This window comes from Ambystoma mexicanum, chromosome 5q (genome assembly GCF_040938575.1).
Source record: "Ambystoma mexicanum isolate Mex_15411 chromosome 5q, UKY_AmexF1_1, whole genome shotgun sequence".
NCBI classification, from domain to species: domain Eukaryota; kingdom Metazoa; phylum Chordata; class Amphibia; order Caudata; family Ambystomatidae; genus Ambystoma; species Ambystoma mexicanum.
In genome coordinates, this window is record NC_090933.1 from 35721529 (window position 1) to 35739237 (window position 17709).

At 49.8% G+C, this 17709-nt stretch overlaps 1 protein-coding gene across 2 annotated transcripts in view; it reads left to right on the plus strand.

The window, feature by feature from the left end:
- Positions 1-17709, plus strand: part of AHRR (aryl hydrocarbon receptor repressor) — a 1406519-nt gene that overhangs the window by 1150011 nt on the left and 238799 nt on the right. For both annotated transcript variants that reach the window (XM_069620459.1, XM_069620460.1), the window contains exon 7: positions 3367-3500. In XM_069620459.1, the coding sequence (XP_069476560.1) occupies positions 3367-3500 (134 nt within the window). The remainder of the gene's footprint in view (positions 1-3366; positions 3501-17709) is intronic.

Below are 17709 nucleotides of genomic sequence, written 5' to 3' on the forward strand. Positions count from 1 at the left end.
TGAGGATTAGGACTAGCATTACGCGTCAAATATGCCTCCACTGAGGCTCTGATTTGATCCTCCACGTTTTTCACGAAACCATCTTCTCTTGGTGGGGCAGCATGAGCATCTGGGCTCTGTCCAGGTTGGCCATAGGACTGTGCAACTTGTCTAATGTCAGGTTGTGAACAGTGGGTCTTGGTCTGGTCGCCCACGGATATTAGGTGCACAGAGTCACGGTGCTCCTGTGTTGTTATCTGTGGGGACTTATTTGGCAGAGACTTCAGATATAAGTCAATGGCATCTGAATCGCCATCAACATGGGAGCACTCTGGGGATCAGGTGACTGGGACACAGACTCCGCTAGTGCTGTTGCAGCAACAATTGAGGAGACCGGGGGCGTTACTTCGGGGCTTTTTAACTGAGAACCTCGCTGTTCGTTGTTGCATTCGACCATCTGCACCAGATCGTCCAATGGTTTGTGCAGAACAACCGGCACAACTATAGGAGGCACCTCAGGGTTCATGATGCCAGGATCGGATATAGAAATGTTCGACTGATCAATTGGTGAATCCTCCTGATGTTTTCGTTTTTTTCCCACTGTTGATTTTGTGGCAGGAGTTTTGGGCTTGACGGATTGGACTTTCCTTCTTTTGGTGGACCGTAATGTAGTGGGTTTGGCAGAGGTTATGCCAAATACCTCAAACATATTCTTTGTCATTGGGGGACAGGTGAGCTGGTTTGTCTTAAGGCTTACAGCAGGTGCAGGAGCATCCGCGTGACCATTTGGCTCTGGTATAGAGGCAAGCACGGACGTGGGAGCATTCGTATGACCAGTTGACGGTACCATGGCAGAACCTGCCATTATCTTAGTGGTAAAGCCAAGGAAATTGATATCTTCGATTGTAATAGAAGATTGATCTGTTGTCGGTATCGTAGAAAATTTAGGTTGGATTGGTGCCACTCCTGTATGTGGAGTGAAATTATTGTCATGTGTCTGTGTACAAACTGCATAGGTAATTTTTGAGCTTGAAAGCTCTTGAATCTGATTCGATGGATTGGATTGTGTTATGGTTTTTGAGTACAGGGAAAGTAGCTGCTCAAAACAGGAAGTCTGTTTTGAGACTTTTGCATCCAAACCCTCGTACAGTTTTGCGACAGCTAACAGGGCTGTGTTCATTGCCGACAACGTATTGTTCAGGGCCGGAGCATCTGGAAAAGAATATCTCTCTCTGAGATTGGGGTTGAGAAAGAAATCAGAGACTCAGGGAACCTGATCAAAACGTGGTTGCCTCGGGGTAGGTGCTATGTAGGAATCGGCTTCCTCAATTGGTTCAGGGGGACGAGACGGGTGTGTTACAGGCGAAGCCATCGATTCAACCACTGCCGTATTATCATGGGGCAACACAGGTGATAGATTTTCGCCACTTGTACCAAAATGGCTATTAAGACCTTGCTCTAGCTGAATTAAATCACTGGTATTTGAGCACACATAGAAAACTCCTTCAGAACGCTCCTCAGTCCGATTGGAGAGGTTCATAAATTCAATATCCTCCTCCTCTGTTTCCCCAATCATAGTCAAATGAGTATAAGCTTGTCTCAGTTTGTGTTGGGCTAGAACTGAGCACTGAACAGGTGGTGGCATGGTGTCCCCCAGGAAGAGAGCTGTGGTAGGTCGTAGATCACCCGCAGCACAGGCTGCTATCAGTGTGTTATCAGTGGGGGTACCATGCAAGCTGGTTTCTGGAGATGGCATATCAGAGGCAGCTATAAGTGTAGGGTCAGGAATACTGGGGCCAGAGGGTTGATCTAGAGCGTTGGGCCCCATAAAAACAGGTTGGGTTGTTGGGGGCGGGAGGCCAAAATGACCCTTGTCCTCAGACATGATCCCCTCAGTTGGACACAGTTGAATGTTGTCAGAAACTGAGTGTGAACGTTGAGTAGTAGCACGTCCCACACATGGTAGTAGACTTGTGAGTCGAGGTTGAAGGAAAAAAAATTTCGTAGCACTTGCACGCCCGGACTCCATCAATTTTGTCCGAGTCTCTAGAATGGGTGGCATGCTGGTGGTTAATGTGTAAGGAATCATGCAATTGGCCACACAAACAAGAGAAGAAAAAAAAATCTATAAATAAATAAAAAATAAAAAAATGTGATACCTGGGACCGGGACCCTCGCGAACAGCAAACAGTACTTATAGTACTTGCCGAGTGCGCGCGCGGGTGCGCTATGACGTGGGGTAATATGGGCCAAGCAAGGCGGGCTTGGAGTGGGGCGTAGTCAAGGTGTGTAGCAGTCCTTTAAGGGAACACAAAAAAAAAAGGAGAGCTATATTAGTGTCCAACAGGGATGGTAAATGGTGACACACAAACACAATGTGCACAACGTGGATGCTGACTAGAAGTGCACAACGTGCACAACGTGCTTCACACACAGTCACCTTTGTTGCTTTCCTTTAGACCAGGCAGGTTGGGTGCTGCAGAGAAAGACGTCCTCCGTATGAAAACATGAGCTGCTTGCACGGCAGTTAGTCAGAGGGAAATCCACGAGTGATGAAATTGATGCAAAAACGCTCCAGCTCCAAGTCCTGAGATGCACAGAGGATCGGCACAGCAAACAGTACTTATAGTACTTGCCGAGTGCGCTATGATGTGATGTGGGGTAATATGGGCCAAGCAAGGCGAGCTTGGAGTGGGGCGTGGTCAAGGTGTGTAGCAGTCCTTTGTTGCTTTCCTTTAGACCAGGCAGGTCGGGTGCTGCAGAGAAAGACGTCCTCCGTATGAAAACATGAGCTGCTTGCACGGCAGTTAGTCAGAGGGAAATCCACGAGTGATGAAATTGATGCAAAAACGCGCCCGCTCCAAGTCCTGAGATGCAGTTTAAGTAAAGAGGTAGCTCCCACTGTGGAAATTAGTTGTATCGTCTCAGTCGAGCAGAGGTGGAGGCTCGAAGTTCAGCAGCAGCTGTTCTGTCATATAATGTATGTTGCCTAAAGATAGACATGTATAGTTTTGCTAAAACTGGCTGAGAAATTGATGTGGGTCTGATAAAATGGAACCATCTGGTTGAAGTACTTTTGGTTCAAGGCTGTCATTCCGCCGTCTAAACTTCCTAACTTCATACATGGGTAAATGGTTGATTGGCCATCTGGATCATGACATAAAGCCACTTGCTTTCTACAAACTTTCCTAAACAGACTCTAGTCGGAGAGGAACTGGAATATTGAAACAGGAGTGAGCGACATGCGGCAACAGTGAACAACACGCCATTCAATTAGGAATATGATTCCCATTTCTGAGTGGGTTATAATGGCAATGCAATGTATAATCATGTAATATACGCCCAGGATTGCTTTCACTAAATATTGTTACCCCTTTTTGTTTCCAGGGGAAGAATACATTCTTAACCAGCTGTTTAATGCACAGGAGAGTGATAGCACCCCGGCCGAGTACTCTCCCTTCCTGAACCGCTGCTTCATCTGTCGCGTGCGATGCCTGCTGGACAGCGCCTCGGGATTCCTGGTAAGTGATGGCGCAGGTGTTGCGTGGCCAGTGCTCATTCTGCGACTAGAGGTGAATGGGCGAGTGCTGAGGTCGTCTGTCTGGGATTCCCCGCTTTGCTCCCTCCTTGATGAGATTCGGATAGTCGGCAAAAATATACCACGGCTTTGTAGTGTAGTACCATTGTCTCGGCAGGATAGCTAATGGGCTATGTGTTCGCCTTGGAAGCAAGAGGATGCAGAGCAACACAGTTTCGAGTTATTGTTGGGATTGGAACCCTTTTACACATTGGCGCTGGATCAGGTGATAACCCGTTTTCAATTGTGAGTTTGTTTCTTCAATAAAAGTCCACACCTTTTTTAGGCTTTGAGAAGATATTGGTTTTTATTGTGTCAGATGTTCACACATATTCATTGTTAAACATTAGTTGCCACTTGTGTGACATGCATCCAGGTGCGTGCGTTGTTCTTATTGGTTATCCTAAAGTTACATATTCTTAGGATTTCTGGGTGCCATTGGTAGTTATAAATTGGTTGTAGTAGTGCAGTGCATTGTGTGATGCCCACCTTCCCTTGTTGGGTCCTAGCCATTGCACTTGTGGTGTGCTGGTATGATGTTTGGGCGGGCAGAGCCAGGCCGTGTCAGACTGCAGCAGCCTGTTCAGTGTTGTGTGAGGACAGGCCAAAATATCAGTTCTGTAAGTAAGTGTTACAAACATTTACAGAAATACATTGAGTTCATGGTCCGAGTTGCTGAAGCTGTTTACTTTGGTGTAAATTAAAGTGTTCATATACACCCGTGTGCTGTATATGAACACTTTCGTGTACACCGAAGCGAGCAGCTTCAACGTTGCAGGATGCCGAGGGGGCTTCTTCATTTGGAGGGGGGCCTTCAACTGTGTCACAGATCTAGAACTTGACCGATCAACACCCCCACCACATTGTATGGCCGTGGCACCCCTAGCACTGGCAACAACACTTACCCAACAAGATCTGGTTGATGTTTTGAGAAAACTACACCCCACGGACAGAGGGTGCTCTTATTTTACCTCCCCTCATGGCCTATATACAAGAATTGACTATAACTTTGTTGACAAAGCACACAGGTACCAAAAGTTGAGTCTGAACAATATTTGGGCAGCTCAAATTTAGACCCCTCGCCACTACTAATACTCTGGTCATTGCAGGTTCTCAGACCCCCCCATTCCAATGTGGCGTATGCCCACTAAAACGCTGAAGGACAAGGTGTTCAGGGAAGACCTCCGGAGCAGGTTAACAGAGTTCATAGATATCAATAAGGGAAGTGTGGACCGGTGGAGCACGATATGGGAAACACTAAAGGTGGTGATGTGGGGTGAAATTATAGCGGGAGCGGGCAGAATCAGGAAAAAGTTAAAAGCTGAATTGGAGAGGACAGAGGAGAAAATAAAATGGCTTGAAGCTAACACGTTGGGGTCCAAGGAGGAGGAGGGGAAACTGGCAGAAGCACGAAATGGTTGTCAGGAGGCGCGGGGGAGGCTATCGAAGTTCGACTACATCACACGTACTTACAGGGCACACAAGGAGGGAGACAAACCGGGTAGATTATTGTCGTGGCTATGGAAAAGGGAACATTCAAGACAGGTAACCACTGAAATAAGAGATGAGATGGGTTGCCACACAGGACACAACAATCAATCAATGATAGCTTTGCTGCTTTTTACACTAAATTGTATGCTCACAATGCTCCAGTACACCTGGATGACATAAAAAGCACTCTGGAGGAGATAGTGCTCCCAAAATTACACAAAGAACAGTGCACGGCACTAGATGAGGCGATCACTGCAGAAGATATAACTGATGCTTTTAGATCCTTAGCCCCTTGCAAAGCCCCAGGAAGCGATGGACTCTCTTCGGATTTCTATAAAACTTACGAATCTTCTCTGACCCCGCTACTGCAGGATGTGTTTCGAGAAGCATATGAACTGGGGGCCTTACCGCCCATTATGAGAGAGACACTCATAGTCCCCATACTCAAGCCGAATAAATCGGCGGAAGATTGCGACTCGTATCGCCCCTTGGCATGCTCAACTACAACGTGAAAGTATTGACCACTATATTGGCTAAACGTTTATCTAAAGTTGTGGGCAAACTGGTACACAGAGACCAGAATGGCTTTGTACCTAGCCGCAATACAACGGCCAACCAACGCAGACTACAACACCTCATGGCACAGACAACAGACTCAAACGAGCCCTTAGCGATACTTTCAATTTATGCCATCAAGGCGTTTGATTCCGTATACTTGGAATGGCTAGTTGAGGTACTAAGGGAATTTGGATTTGGTGAGGGGTTTGTGGGATGGATTAAAGTATTATACACGGACCAGACAGCCAGGGTAAAAACGGGGAGGATGGGGGCATCAGCCTGGGCTATACAGAGAGGTACCAGACAGGGTTGCCCGCTATTGCCCATGTTATACATCCTAGGGCTTGAGCCAATTGTGATATACTTCAGGAAACAGTTTTTTGATGCTGGGATATGGGTGGGGGAAGATACTATGTAATCTTCCTCTATGCCAATGATGTCCTGCTATACGTGAGCGACCTACATGTAAATGCCCCTGTGATGCTGGAATTGCTAGAAAGATTCTCAAGTGTCTCAGGGAAATGCTTCTCCAAGAAGTAATCCTGTATATTCCCGCTGGCAGGGCTAAGGGGTCTAGACATAGAAGACTTACCGGACGTGGGCATCCGATGTCAATTGGACACGTTCAGATACCTGGAGGTTAAACTAAAACACACGCCCGAACTGCTCCACGAACACAACACAGCGGCTGTAATGAAGAGATTGTGGAGCTCAATGAGATTCTGGTCCAAACTCACACTTTCAATGATGGGTAGGCCGTTAATCACTAAAATGATTATTCTCCCGAGATTTCTATACTTCTTCCAAACAATATGCTATTACATTAAATCAACTTTCTTTCGGACACTAGAGACACTGATTAGGGAGTTCCTGTGGGGTACGGCCCGGCACAAAATGTCACTGTCAACACTGATGCTGCCCTATAAAGCTGGGGGCATACAACTGCCAGCCAGACCTTGAAAGATGCTACATGGCGGCACAATTTAGCCATATTGCTAAGTGGCTCTCGGATGACTCTACTGCTGAAACAGGGCTCATACAATCCTTGGTCGCCCAGACATACTTGAAAGAAATGCTATGGTCCCCACTTGCAGGCCCCGGCAATGCCCCCATGGTTGTGACGCTGGGTAGACAAATATGGAAGTGGACCCAAACAATACACAACATGAGGCGCCCCTACTCTCCCAACGTCCCGATCATAGATAGTAGATGTGTGTAAAACAGGTGCCGAACTCTCCACTGCACGACACTGTGAGGGGCAAGGACTGTACACCTGGGGTGACATGTATGATGAAGGGAAATTCTGAGAATTCGAAGAAATATGTGAACAAGATGGGTTGGCGAAGGGACAATTCCTCTGGTATCAGAGGATCAAACATGTGGCCCAAAACGAATGGGAGTGCTGGCCGGAGGAACCGACGGCTCACCCTCTATTGACGGAGATGTATAGGTTGGGAGATGGTTGGAGGCCCGTACCCAGGATTTATGGTCAGTTGCAGGATAGACCCAACCTCAGAAGCGGGATTTGAAAGAAAGATGGGAGAAAGACCTAGGGGAGTCTATTACTGACAAGGAGTGGGAGAGGGCATTATTGCATCCCAAAGAAGTGTCCAGGAATGACAGGCTCAGATTAATCCAGCTGAATGTCCTAAATAGGACCTATAGGACCCCACATAGGATGGCAAGCTTTAACAAACAGGTTACACCTACATGCCCCTGGTGTGGCAGGGGGGAAGCAAACTTGATGCACATGTTCTGGGGATGCGAGAAGGTGCAGAGTTTCTGGGTCAAGGCAGAGCTAGCCTGCAGGAAAGCTGGACTGACCAGGTATGGTTGGTCCCTGAAAGAATGCCTCTTGGGCACTTATCCCAGACTAAGCAAATTCAAACACCCTGTAAAGCTCATGGACCTGGCCTGCGTACTGGCAAAGCAAACAATTGCTATGGTATGGAAATGGGCCCACAGTTTACAAAATGGGGTAAAGAAATGGAGAGATGGGCTGCGGCGGAAACAGAGGCTTGGGAATCAGGTAATAACGGCGAGGAAGGGGAGCCAACATCACTTTTGAGACTTGGAAAGCATTAATATGTGGCATGTTTCGTCCATCAGATAACAAGCCACCTTGAATTACTGTACTTCCCATGCAACACAATTGTCAATTGAAATGGTGACTAGTAAATGAGCTGTCCCCTCACATACGTGATCCCTTGTATATGCATTGGACTCCCCGATATGCTAACCCGCTTGTAGGAAGAAGCCTGCTGTGACAATATCTACTGAAAGAAGACAGTTATGGTTTTTGTTATTAAATACTGTAATTGCGAAACAAGTAAAGAGACGTATATGATACTGCTTATAATAGATTTTATACACTGCAAATGGCAATAAAAATATTTAAAAATTAAAATGAACATTTTCATTTGCACCAAAGCAAGTAGCTTCAACGTTACACCAAAAGGAAGCAGCTTCAACGTGTAACGTTGAAGCTGCTTCCTTTGGTGTAAATGAAAGTGTTCATATACACCCTGCAACATTGAAGCTGTTTGCTTTCATATACAACACACGGGTGTATATGAACACTTTCATTTACACCAAACAAGGCTTCTTGTGGCATTCCTCCAGTCTAATGCCACCAAAAGCGTACCGTATATTTGTGCTATTTTAGCGCACATATTAAACTGGAGGAGTGCCACAAGAATACCCTTCCAAAAAGCCAGATTACGCATGTGGTGGTTGCTAGGTTGGTTTCCAACACATCCTAGCAACCGCCACACATATTCCGAAAGCGGAGGTTATACAGACCTTACTAGGCACTGTGGTACTTGTGCACCATCATTTGAAAGCCCACGGATCACTGGAGCAGCTTCAATCAGACTTTGAAAGTCGGAACAAAGAACCCAGGGACCCTCCACCCCTGACAGATGCACAGGACCAGCTCAGATAGCAGCATCCTGACCCGAGCGTGACACAGCAACCACCCAGTCAAGGCATGAAATAAGTACAGGGGACATGTGAAATGGGGAACCCCACTGAATGTGTTACTTTCGTTTGACTGCCAGGTGGTGGAGCCTAAGGTCAGAGAGGCACTGACAGACGCTTTACAGTCTTAAAGCAAGCTGGAATTGCTCAGCTTTTGTTTCTTGGATTCCTTCCCACTCTTACAAATAGTCCACTCTAAACACGTGGCCTATTTTATTTGCAAAATAAAGCCCTTTGAACACAGCCATGAAGGTGACAGGGATCAAAACCACACCAGGTTTCTTTATTTTGGGAAGATAACATAGGTGTGAACAAAACACCACATGGACCACTGTGAATGCATCAGTAAAAGAATAAAAGCTAGGGTATCCGAAAGTAAAGGATACTCCCGTCCCCTGCATAAAATCTAAGGCTGGCATTGCCTAATATTCAAGAGATATAAGGCCGGGAGGATAGCTCAGGGGCAACGCATGTGTCTTGGAAGCAAGACAACGCACAGCAACATTGAATCCCTGAGCGCGTTATAAAAGAACAATTATAAAAATAAATATTTAAAGAACAATTATGATTATCCACAATGAGTTCCAAGAGAAGGCAAGGATTAATAAGGTTTCAATATAATAAGAAACAATCAATACTTTGTTTTAGAAAATGAATAATACGGGGGGCGCTGTTGAGCAGCCTGTAAAATGGCTGCCTAGCCATGGTGCTCCGTGCCCACACACCATCTATCTGATTCCATCGGCGGCTAAATACATCATCCTGTGCTAAAAATACATGCTGCGTGCAACAGGGTTCTCAGGCTACATTCTGGTCCAGTTCTGGCAAAAAAACGGACACTTGTAGCCCTGATAGGCAAATTTTCGGCGGGCCTGCCCTCGGCCGCGTTGCTGGTGAGCGCTGTGCGCCCTCTGGTGTGCGGCTGCCTGGTGAAGCCTGCCGACCGCCGCCTGGGACACGAACTGCTGCGGAATCTTGGCTCGCCCCTGCATCTGTGTCTCCTTGGGGCTGTGGGGGCTGGACTTCCCCTGCCAGGGCGGGCTGCCCCTGGTGCTCTGGCGGGCACCGATCGATGTGTGCTGCCCCCCCCCCTCGGGCCCAGAGACCTGTCAGCTGTGGCCATACTTCGCTGCGAGGCCAGTGCCTGCCGCCGGGGGAGGCCGGCTGTGTGCTGCCCGGGGCCCCTGCCTATCCCCGTGCTGTGGGTGGACCTGGAAACCTTCCCCTGAAGCGGATGTCTTTGGCGCGGGGGGTGGCCCTTTCCCGCGCGCCGCCCAGGCCCGGTGGATTTCAGCACAGGTGAGGAGTTGGGGGGCCGCCTATCTGGATCTGCCCCCCTGCTGTCAACCTTCGGGGGCCCCCCACCTCTCCCTCCGGCGGACGCGCTATCCTCTGGGCACCGGCACTGCTGCTCTCTGCTGGGAGGCGGGCGGGTGGAGGCCGGTTCCCCGATCAACAAGGAGGAGCAGCCTGTGACTTGCAGTGGGCCGCATACATACTTCTGCAGGTGCGGTGGCCATCATTGTGCTGGGGGGGGGCTGCCCCGGCACTGTCTTTACCTGTGGACGTGCGTCACCAGACATATACGCACTGTATCGCGGACCACCCGTGCGGGCTCCACTCCAGGCCTCTCGACCCACACATGCCCCATGTGAGCCTACTGGGCGACCCTACACTGCTCCACCCTGCCTGGCCCCCCACGCCATCTTTCATCGGCTGGTGCTGTCTTCCCCATCCCGCTGTGTGCATCTTGCTCTAGTATCCTCTCTTTGCTGTGCCCTGAGGCGGGCAGACTTCCTGTTGCTCTCAACGGCCTGGGGTGCTCGAGTGGCACTCCTTCCCCACGGTCAACCCTGCTGGTGCCCCCTTGGGCCCCATTGAGTAATATCCACTGACAAGTGGCACCAAGGGTTTGGCCACCTTATCCTGCATCTGCTTCTGCTCTCCCCTTGCACCGTCAACCCCCGTGCCTGGAGGACCTGCCCACCTGACAGCATAGGCGGCACCTACCTGCAACTACACATATCCTCTGTCACCTGCAGGATGCCGAATAGGTCTCGGGGAACTGCCAAGGCTGGGGCTATGGATAAGTTCACTAAGCCAACATCCAGGACAGAACAGGGGGCCACCATCCACGAACCATGACGATATAGAAGCCCTTCCGGACCCCCCAGCCAGATCTCACGGCATTGATGGAGTCCATGGCAAATAACTTCGCTTCATTCTATGAGAAGCTAGATGATATAAACGAAAAAGTGGCCTCACTTAGGACTAAGTTGGACCAGCATGGCACTAGAATAACCAACACTGAAACCAGAATTGGGGCAAATGAGGATGGCGTGCTCGCCCTCCAAAACACGGTCACGGAACTGGTACGCGACATGAAGACTGTCAAGGCCAAGTGCGATGACCTGGAGTCGAGGTCATGCAGGAATAATATCTGCACTGTGGGGGTTCTGGAGTCTGCTCTCAGGGGTCAAAAGGAACTGGCGGTGGAGTCCCTCCTAAAAGATCTCCTCTGCGACCCTCCGCTTTCCCCATTCTTTACAGTTGAGCAAGCACATTGTGCGCTGACCCCTGTAACGCTCACCTGGTATCCACGGGGACATCACTCAGCCTGTTCTGACCTCTTACGACCTCGAACCCTTCCCTGGAGGCTATTCGACTGGAGACTGGGCCTGAAACATAGGATTGGTAGAGTTTAACTCCCTATTGTCTCTGTGTGCTTGAACCCCTTCTTCCCCGGGGTCCAACCCTTCCCTTTGATCCACAGCTCACCTTGTTTTCTTGGATAGTGTGCTCTCTATCCTGCTTTCAGCGCAGGGGTGCATTGATTGATGCGGGCTCGTTGCTGCCTAGTTACTTCACTGGCAAGAGTCCGACAGGTAAGTATAATGGCCCTCATTACAACACTGGTGCTAAACCATGGCGCTATTAGCATTATGGTTGGTTCCGGTATTGTAACGAGTCCGGCAATGTTCAATGGGGAATTACCAACCCATTCCAAGGTTGACGGGTCGGTAATTCCCCATTGAACATTGGCCCTTACCCATTCCCATTTTTGCCCCATAGGGCTCAATGGGACTGGGTAAGGCGGTAAGTACGGTACCGCAAATTGCGGTATTGTACTTACCTCGAGAGTCCCTTTGCGGGTCCCTACTTTAACGGCTGGTCTAGACCAGCCGTTCAAGTCGGGTCCCGCAAAGGGACATCGTAGTAAGGCGCTAAGTGGTTAATGGCGCCGCAGCCTTTTAGGGTGCCGTTAACCACTTAGCGCCAGGGTCGCAATGAGGCCCAATGAGTCTTTTAAACTCTTCTCAAACTTCGTTCCTTTCCTTCCTTAGATGAGGGCCGGCGTCCGGGGATGGCGGCGTGCTGCTGAGATGAATAGCGCTGAAGGTGAGTGAGAGCGCGATGCACCCCTTTCGTATTTGCATTGAACCCAGTTCTTTTTCTGTGTCTTTTAGGTGCCGCAACATTTTCAGCGTGGATGCCGGTTATGAAGAACAAATGTGGTGGGTAGGCATGGTATGCGGCGCCTCTAGATGTTTCCACGCTAACCTGAAGTGTCTTTTCCCTCTTGCAGGTGGATGAGAAGTTCCGGAGACAGAGTTCCCCCAGAGCGGCTGGGATTCATGTAAGCGTTTGAAGCTCGTACAGTATTTAAAAATAAGCGAAGATTTGCAGAATACTTACTAATGCCTTTTTTCTGTTCTTTTCCCTTTTCCTTTGGAAGCAGCGTGCCGGGATGGGAATGACACCGCAGAAGATGCCTGCAGAACAGACGGAGCGATGAATGATGGGCAGAAGCGCCGCAAGGTAAGGCTGTTCCTAACGGTGAAGAAAGATGCAGGCCTACTGGAGACCGATCCGAACACAGTGAGTGTCACGCTGCAGGTGCAGAAAACGCAAAGCATGTTTCTCAGCCTGGGTGTGGCTTAAATAGTCTCTGGGTATCCCAGGTGTCTCTGGGCTGAACCACACCTAAAAGACTAGACCGCACATGCAGTTCTGGGAACCGAAATATGAGGGGGCATCCATCTTGTCCCCATCAATGCACTACAAGTCCAATCCCCAATGTTATCCTATGTGAGTGAGTGAGTCTGGTGCCACAAGCGCCAAGTCTGACTCCAAGTGGGTCTTTGGAAGGATGGAGAGGCCCTTGAGGGCCATGTAGGTTATCGTGGCCTGGCTCCAGCCTGACATCTTGGAGGGCTGGGGACATGAGGGGCAGGAATCATGACAGCCCCCGCCCCAAGCCAGGCGACTTCCCCAGGCCAATAATAGCAAAGATACTCAACTACAGAGACAGAGACCACATACTGCGCCTCTCTCGCAAGAAGGGCGAACTAAAGATGGATTCACAAATCATCAGAATCTTCCCTGACTTCTCCGTGGGAGTGCAAGTGGAGCGCAGACAATTAAATGCCGTGAAGAAAATGCTTAGGGAAAGGAAAATTGAATATGCAATGCTATTCCCGGCGCACTTGAAATTTACCCACCATAACAAGCTATACTTCTTCACGGTTCCAGACGAAGCAGTGAAATTTATCGAATCACAGATCCAGCTGAGAGACCCTGTAGACAACCCCATGGACAATGACTGAAGTGGCCTGTACTTTCAACTTAAGGTAGGGGACCCCCCGGGGTGCTTCTATGGCCACCGACACGAGTTTCTTCTTCCTCCAACGCCACAACACGTCACGCCATCCGCGTTGTATAGAAGACAGTTTCGAAGGGATTGTGTCCTCCGACGTATTAGTCATCTTAGATATCTCCTTCCAGCTCTGCTGGCCTCGGAAAATTTTTTCTCTAGAGGGCGCTGCGCGTCGACGTCCTTCGAGTCGATGTCCCTCGACAGCCGCCGTATCGACGTTCGACGTCATCCTGCCTATAAAGGCCGCGCGCAGCGTCCGTTGCTCAGTTCCGTTTTTCCGCGCTTACTCGGTGCCTCGGAATACCGTTGCTCAGTTCTTAGTCAGATTAATCCTATTTACCTCGAGTTATTCGATCCGTACTAGATGGCTTCCTCGTCGGAACCGACAACTCCTCGATCCAGCTTCAAAAAATGTTGAGATAGTGGGAAAAAGATGTCGTTGACCGATCCTCACAGAATTTGTCTGTGGTGCTTGGGAGCTGAACACCATTGTTCGGAATGCGAGGACTGTATGTCCATGACAGCTAAGGCCCTGAAGGAGCGTAGGGGGAAGCTGGAGAAAGGTAAGACTTTTAAAGCTTCTTCTTCGTCGACGAAGTCGAGACATTCGTCTCCTCGTCACCATTCGCGCTCCAGGTCTCGGAGTGGGTCTCATCACTCCTCGAGATCGAAGCACTCGAAGAGGAGACGTCGAAGATCCCCTTCTCCGTCTTCCTCTGTTTCGCCAAAAAGAATCCCTTGCCCCACGAAACATAGTTCCCGGGCTGAATGGGAGGAATTCCGAAAGAATATGATGAGCGTCTTCGAGAAAGCGGCCTCGACCCCCTCGAAGACTGCTGAGAGCGATGCTCTGGTCGAAAGACCCAAAGGTCAAAAACGCCGCGAGTCGCAGTACCCGGCGAAAGAAACCTCTCGAGCGCGTTTCGAACCCTCGAGCAGGACTATGACCTCCAAACCTTCCTCGAAGGTTCCGTCGACGCCGTCGACGAAGGTCCCGTCGACGTCAAGGTCGATGTCTTCGGCGCCGTTGTCGAGGGGACCTTCGACACACGGGTCTGTCGAATCGACGCCGGCCCCCGACACCGGCGTCGACGCCAAGAAAATTCACGGTTACCACACATCCAGTGACTATCCCCAGGCCCTCGACGTCGATGGCTTCGATATTGTCGAGTAGAATTCCAATTCTGTCGAGGTCCTCGAGGCCTCCACCTCTGTTTTCGACGCCACGCTCGAAGCCTTCGACGTCGGCGTCGACGACATCGACGCTTTCGAGGCCAATAATGACAAGTTCGGCACCCTCTGCCTTGGAAATGGGATTTACTCCCTTTATGAGTTCAGAACAATTGAGAACTATATCCTCAATTTTAGAAGAGGGTGAATTGTCTGAACAAGACACATTTGAATTACAGGGACCTGTAACCCCAGTTAGAGAGGAATTTTCCTCTGAAGAGCGCAGATTAAAGGATCTTCATGATTCTTTACATGAGGCAAGTGGGTTAGACACTTCCCCTGAGGTGGAGTTTGCTAAGCCAGACCCGGGGGAGCATGCTGAAACCCCCTACAGAGCCTTAATGGCCAGGATTACAGAGTTCATGGAGTGGTCTGCACCTTCACAATCTTTCCAACAAGATGACCTCACGGATATTCTTGACAAAGGCCCACAAGAGGATCCTGTGGTGCCCTTTCATAAAGCTCTTCAGAGAAAGATCATGACAAACTGGGAAACCCCAGATGTAATACCAGCAGTAAATAAAAAAACTGTCTACAAAGTACAGGGTATCTTCCACAGACCCAGAGTTTTTGTCTAAACACCCATCCCCAGAAAGTCTGGTGGTACAAGCAGCATCCTCTACCGATGTCAAGACGGCTTATCCTACAGTCCCACAGGACAGGGACGATAAAAAATATGATGCTATGGCGAAGAAAGTCTTTTCAGCATGTAGCATGGCGTTAAAGTCTGTTAATGCTACTTGCACCCTTGCTAGGTTCAGCCATACACTTTGGGAGTGTGCTTCTACAGCGGCTGACTGCATCCCGGAGGGAGAAGAAAGGGATGCGTTCCTGAATATTATACAGGACGGTAAAGACGCTATGTGCGAATCCCTCCAGACGGGCATTGATTCGGCTGACAGTATCAGCAGAGCAATGGCGGCAAGTACATCAACCAGGAGATTCGCTTGGTTGAGAAAGTCGGGTTTTGCCCCAGATGTGCAAGCCAGGCTCTTGAACATGCCATTCGATGGCTCTTCTTTGTTCGGGAAAAAGGCGGATGACAGTTTAGAGAAACTGCAAACTTCAAAAGCTGCAGCAAAATCCCTAGGAGCTGCAATCCGTCAGACTCCTTTTCGTCCCACAGGAACCTCTGCGAGGGGCAAGTCCTTTCGCTTCTACTCCGCATTCGGAAGAGGTAGAGGACGACCGGCTCAAAGGGGTCAAAGAAGAACTACCCGAGGTGGACGGGGTAGATATTCTAAAGCCGCAGCAACAGCAGGTGCCTCTTTACCATCGGCATCTGCATCAGCCGCCCCAAAACCACTCTGAGGACTCCCCTCACAGGACACCTGTAGGAGGCAGGTTGACTCAACATCTGACGGGATGGCAGGCTATCACGTCAGATGCTTGGGCATTGGAAACAGTCGCCCAAGGTTACTGCCTGCCTTTCCTACGTATACCTCAGAGTCATCCACCGGGGATCAGCTCTCAGAAAGCTCCAGATCCGCTCCTCTTGCAGGAAATTTTGGACCTGCTAGAGAAAGGTGCCATAGAACCGGTACCTGTAGCAGAGAGGAACAAGGGCTGGTACTCCCCTTACTTTCTCATTCCAAAGAAAGACGGAGGACTGAGACCCATCTTGGACTTACGAGAATTGAACAAATTCCTCAGAAAAGACAAATTCAAGATGGTCACTCTTTCTCGGATCCTCCAGGCCCTTCAGTTCCAGGACTGGTTGGTATCTCTGGACCTTCAGGACGCTTATTTCCATGTGCCTAGCCATCTCAAACACAGGAAATACCTGAGGTTCGCAATTGGCAACTCTCACTATCAATTTCGAGTGCTGCCATTTGGGCTGACCTCCGCCCCGAGGGTCTTCACCAAGTTAATGTCGGTAGTGGCTGCAAGTCTAAGGAGGGAAGGGATTCACGTCTACCCCTACCTGGACAATTGGCTGATCAGGGCTGTTTCTCCAGAGCAAGCTCAGATCCAGCTAAATCACGTGTGCCACTTCCTTCACAGACTGGGCTTCTCCCTCAATTTAAAGAAGTCACAAATGATACCATCGCAGAGACTCCAGTTCATAGGAGCGATCCTGGATACTTCCCTGGGAAAAGCCTCGCCACCAGAGGTGAGGGCTCAAGATATTCTACAGATGGTTACCAAGTTCCAGCATGCCCAACGTCTCCCAGCCTTCGACTTTTTGAGGTTGCTAGGCCTCATGGCATCCTGCATTTTCCTTGTGCCAGAGGCTCGCCTGAGAATGAGATCCCTCCAGTGGGCACTGAGGACTCAGTGGTCACAATTCTCAGGGAGAATGACAGATCTTCTTCAGGTTCCCGGCAGGGTGGCTCGAGACCTTCAGTGGTGGGCCTGTCAGGAGAACATTCTGAAAGGAGAACAGTTTTGGCAACCCTGGCCGGAGATAACAGTAGTCACGGATGCCTCACTCACGGGGTGGGGAGCCCACGCCAACGACTTGACCATCAGCGGTCGTTGGTCTCCATCGGAGTCCAGACTACACATCAACCTGTTAGAGCTGAGAGCCATCAGACTTGCGCTGAAGGCTTTCCTGCCAGCTGTACAAGGGAAGAACGTCCTGATAATGACGGACAACACGGTGGCCATGCATTACCTCAACAAAAGAGGAGGCGTAGGATCACTACCCCTGTGCAGAGAGGCGATGCAGCTCTGGTTTTGGGCAATCCAAGAAGGAATCTCTCTATCGGCAGTTCACCTAGCCGGAGAGAAGAACTTGACAGCGGACGCTCTGAGCAGGCAGAACACAGTCTCCCACGAGTGGGAGCTAGCTCAGGAAGTCCTTCAAGAGATCTTCGCCCTTTGGGGAACCCCTCAGGTAGATCTGTTCGCCACCAGCCTAAACAGGAAATGCGACCTGTTCTGCTCAAGGGAATTTCCTCCGAGAGGAGCTCTGGGAGATGCGTTCATAGTGGACTGGGAGTTTCCGCTTCTGTACGCGTTCCCACCGGTCCCTGTCATTCCTCAAATGATCAGGAGGTTGAGAAGATTCCGGCGAACCATGATCCTAATTGCCCCGGATTGGGCCAGGAAAACGTGGTACCCGGACCTTCTAGACTTGTCCATCTGCCCTCCAATTCGACTTCCACTCAGAGAGAACCTACTCTCACAGAAGGGAGGTCAGGTTCTCCATCCGGACATCAAAACCCTCAACCTTCACGCTTGACTTCTGAACGGCTGAGGTACAAGGATTGGGACCTCCCTGATGATGTTATGG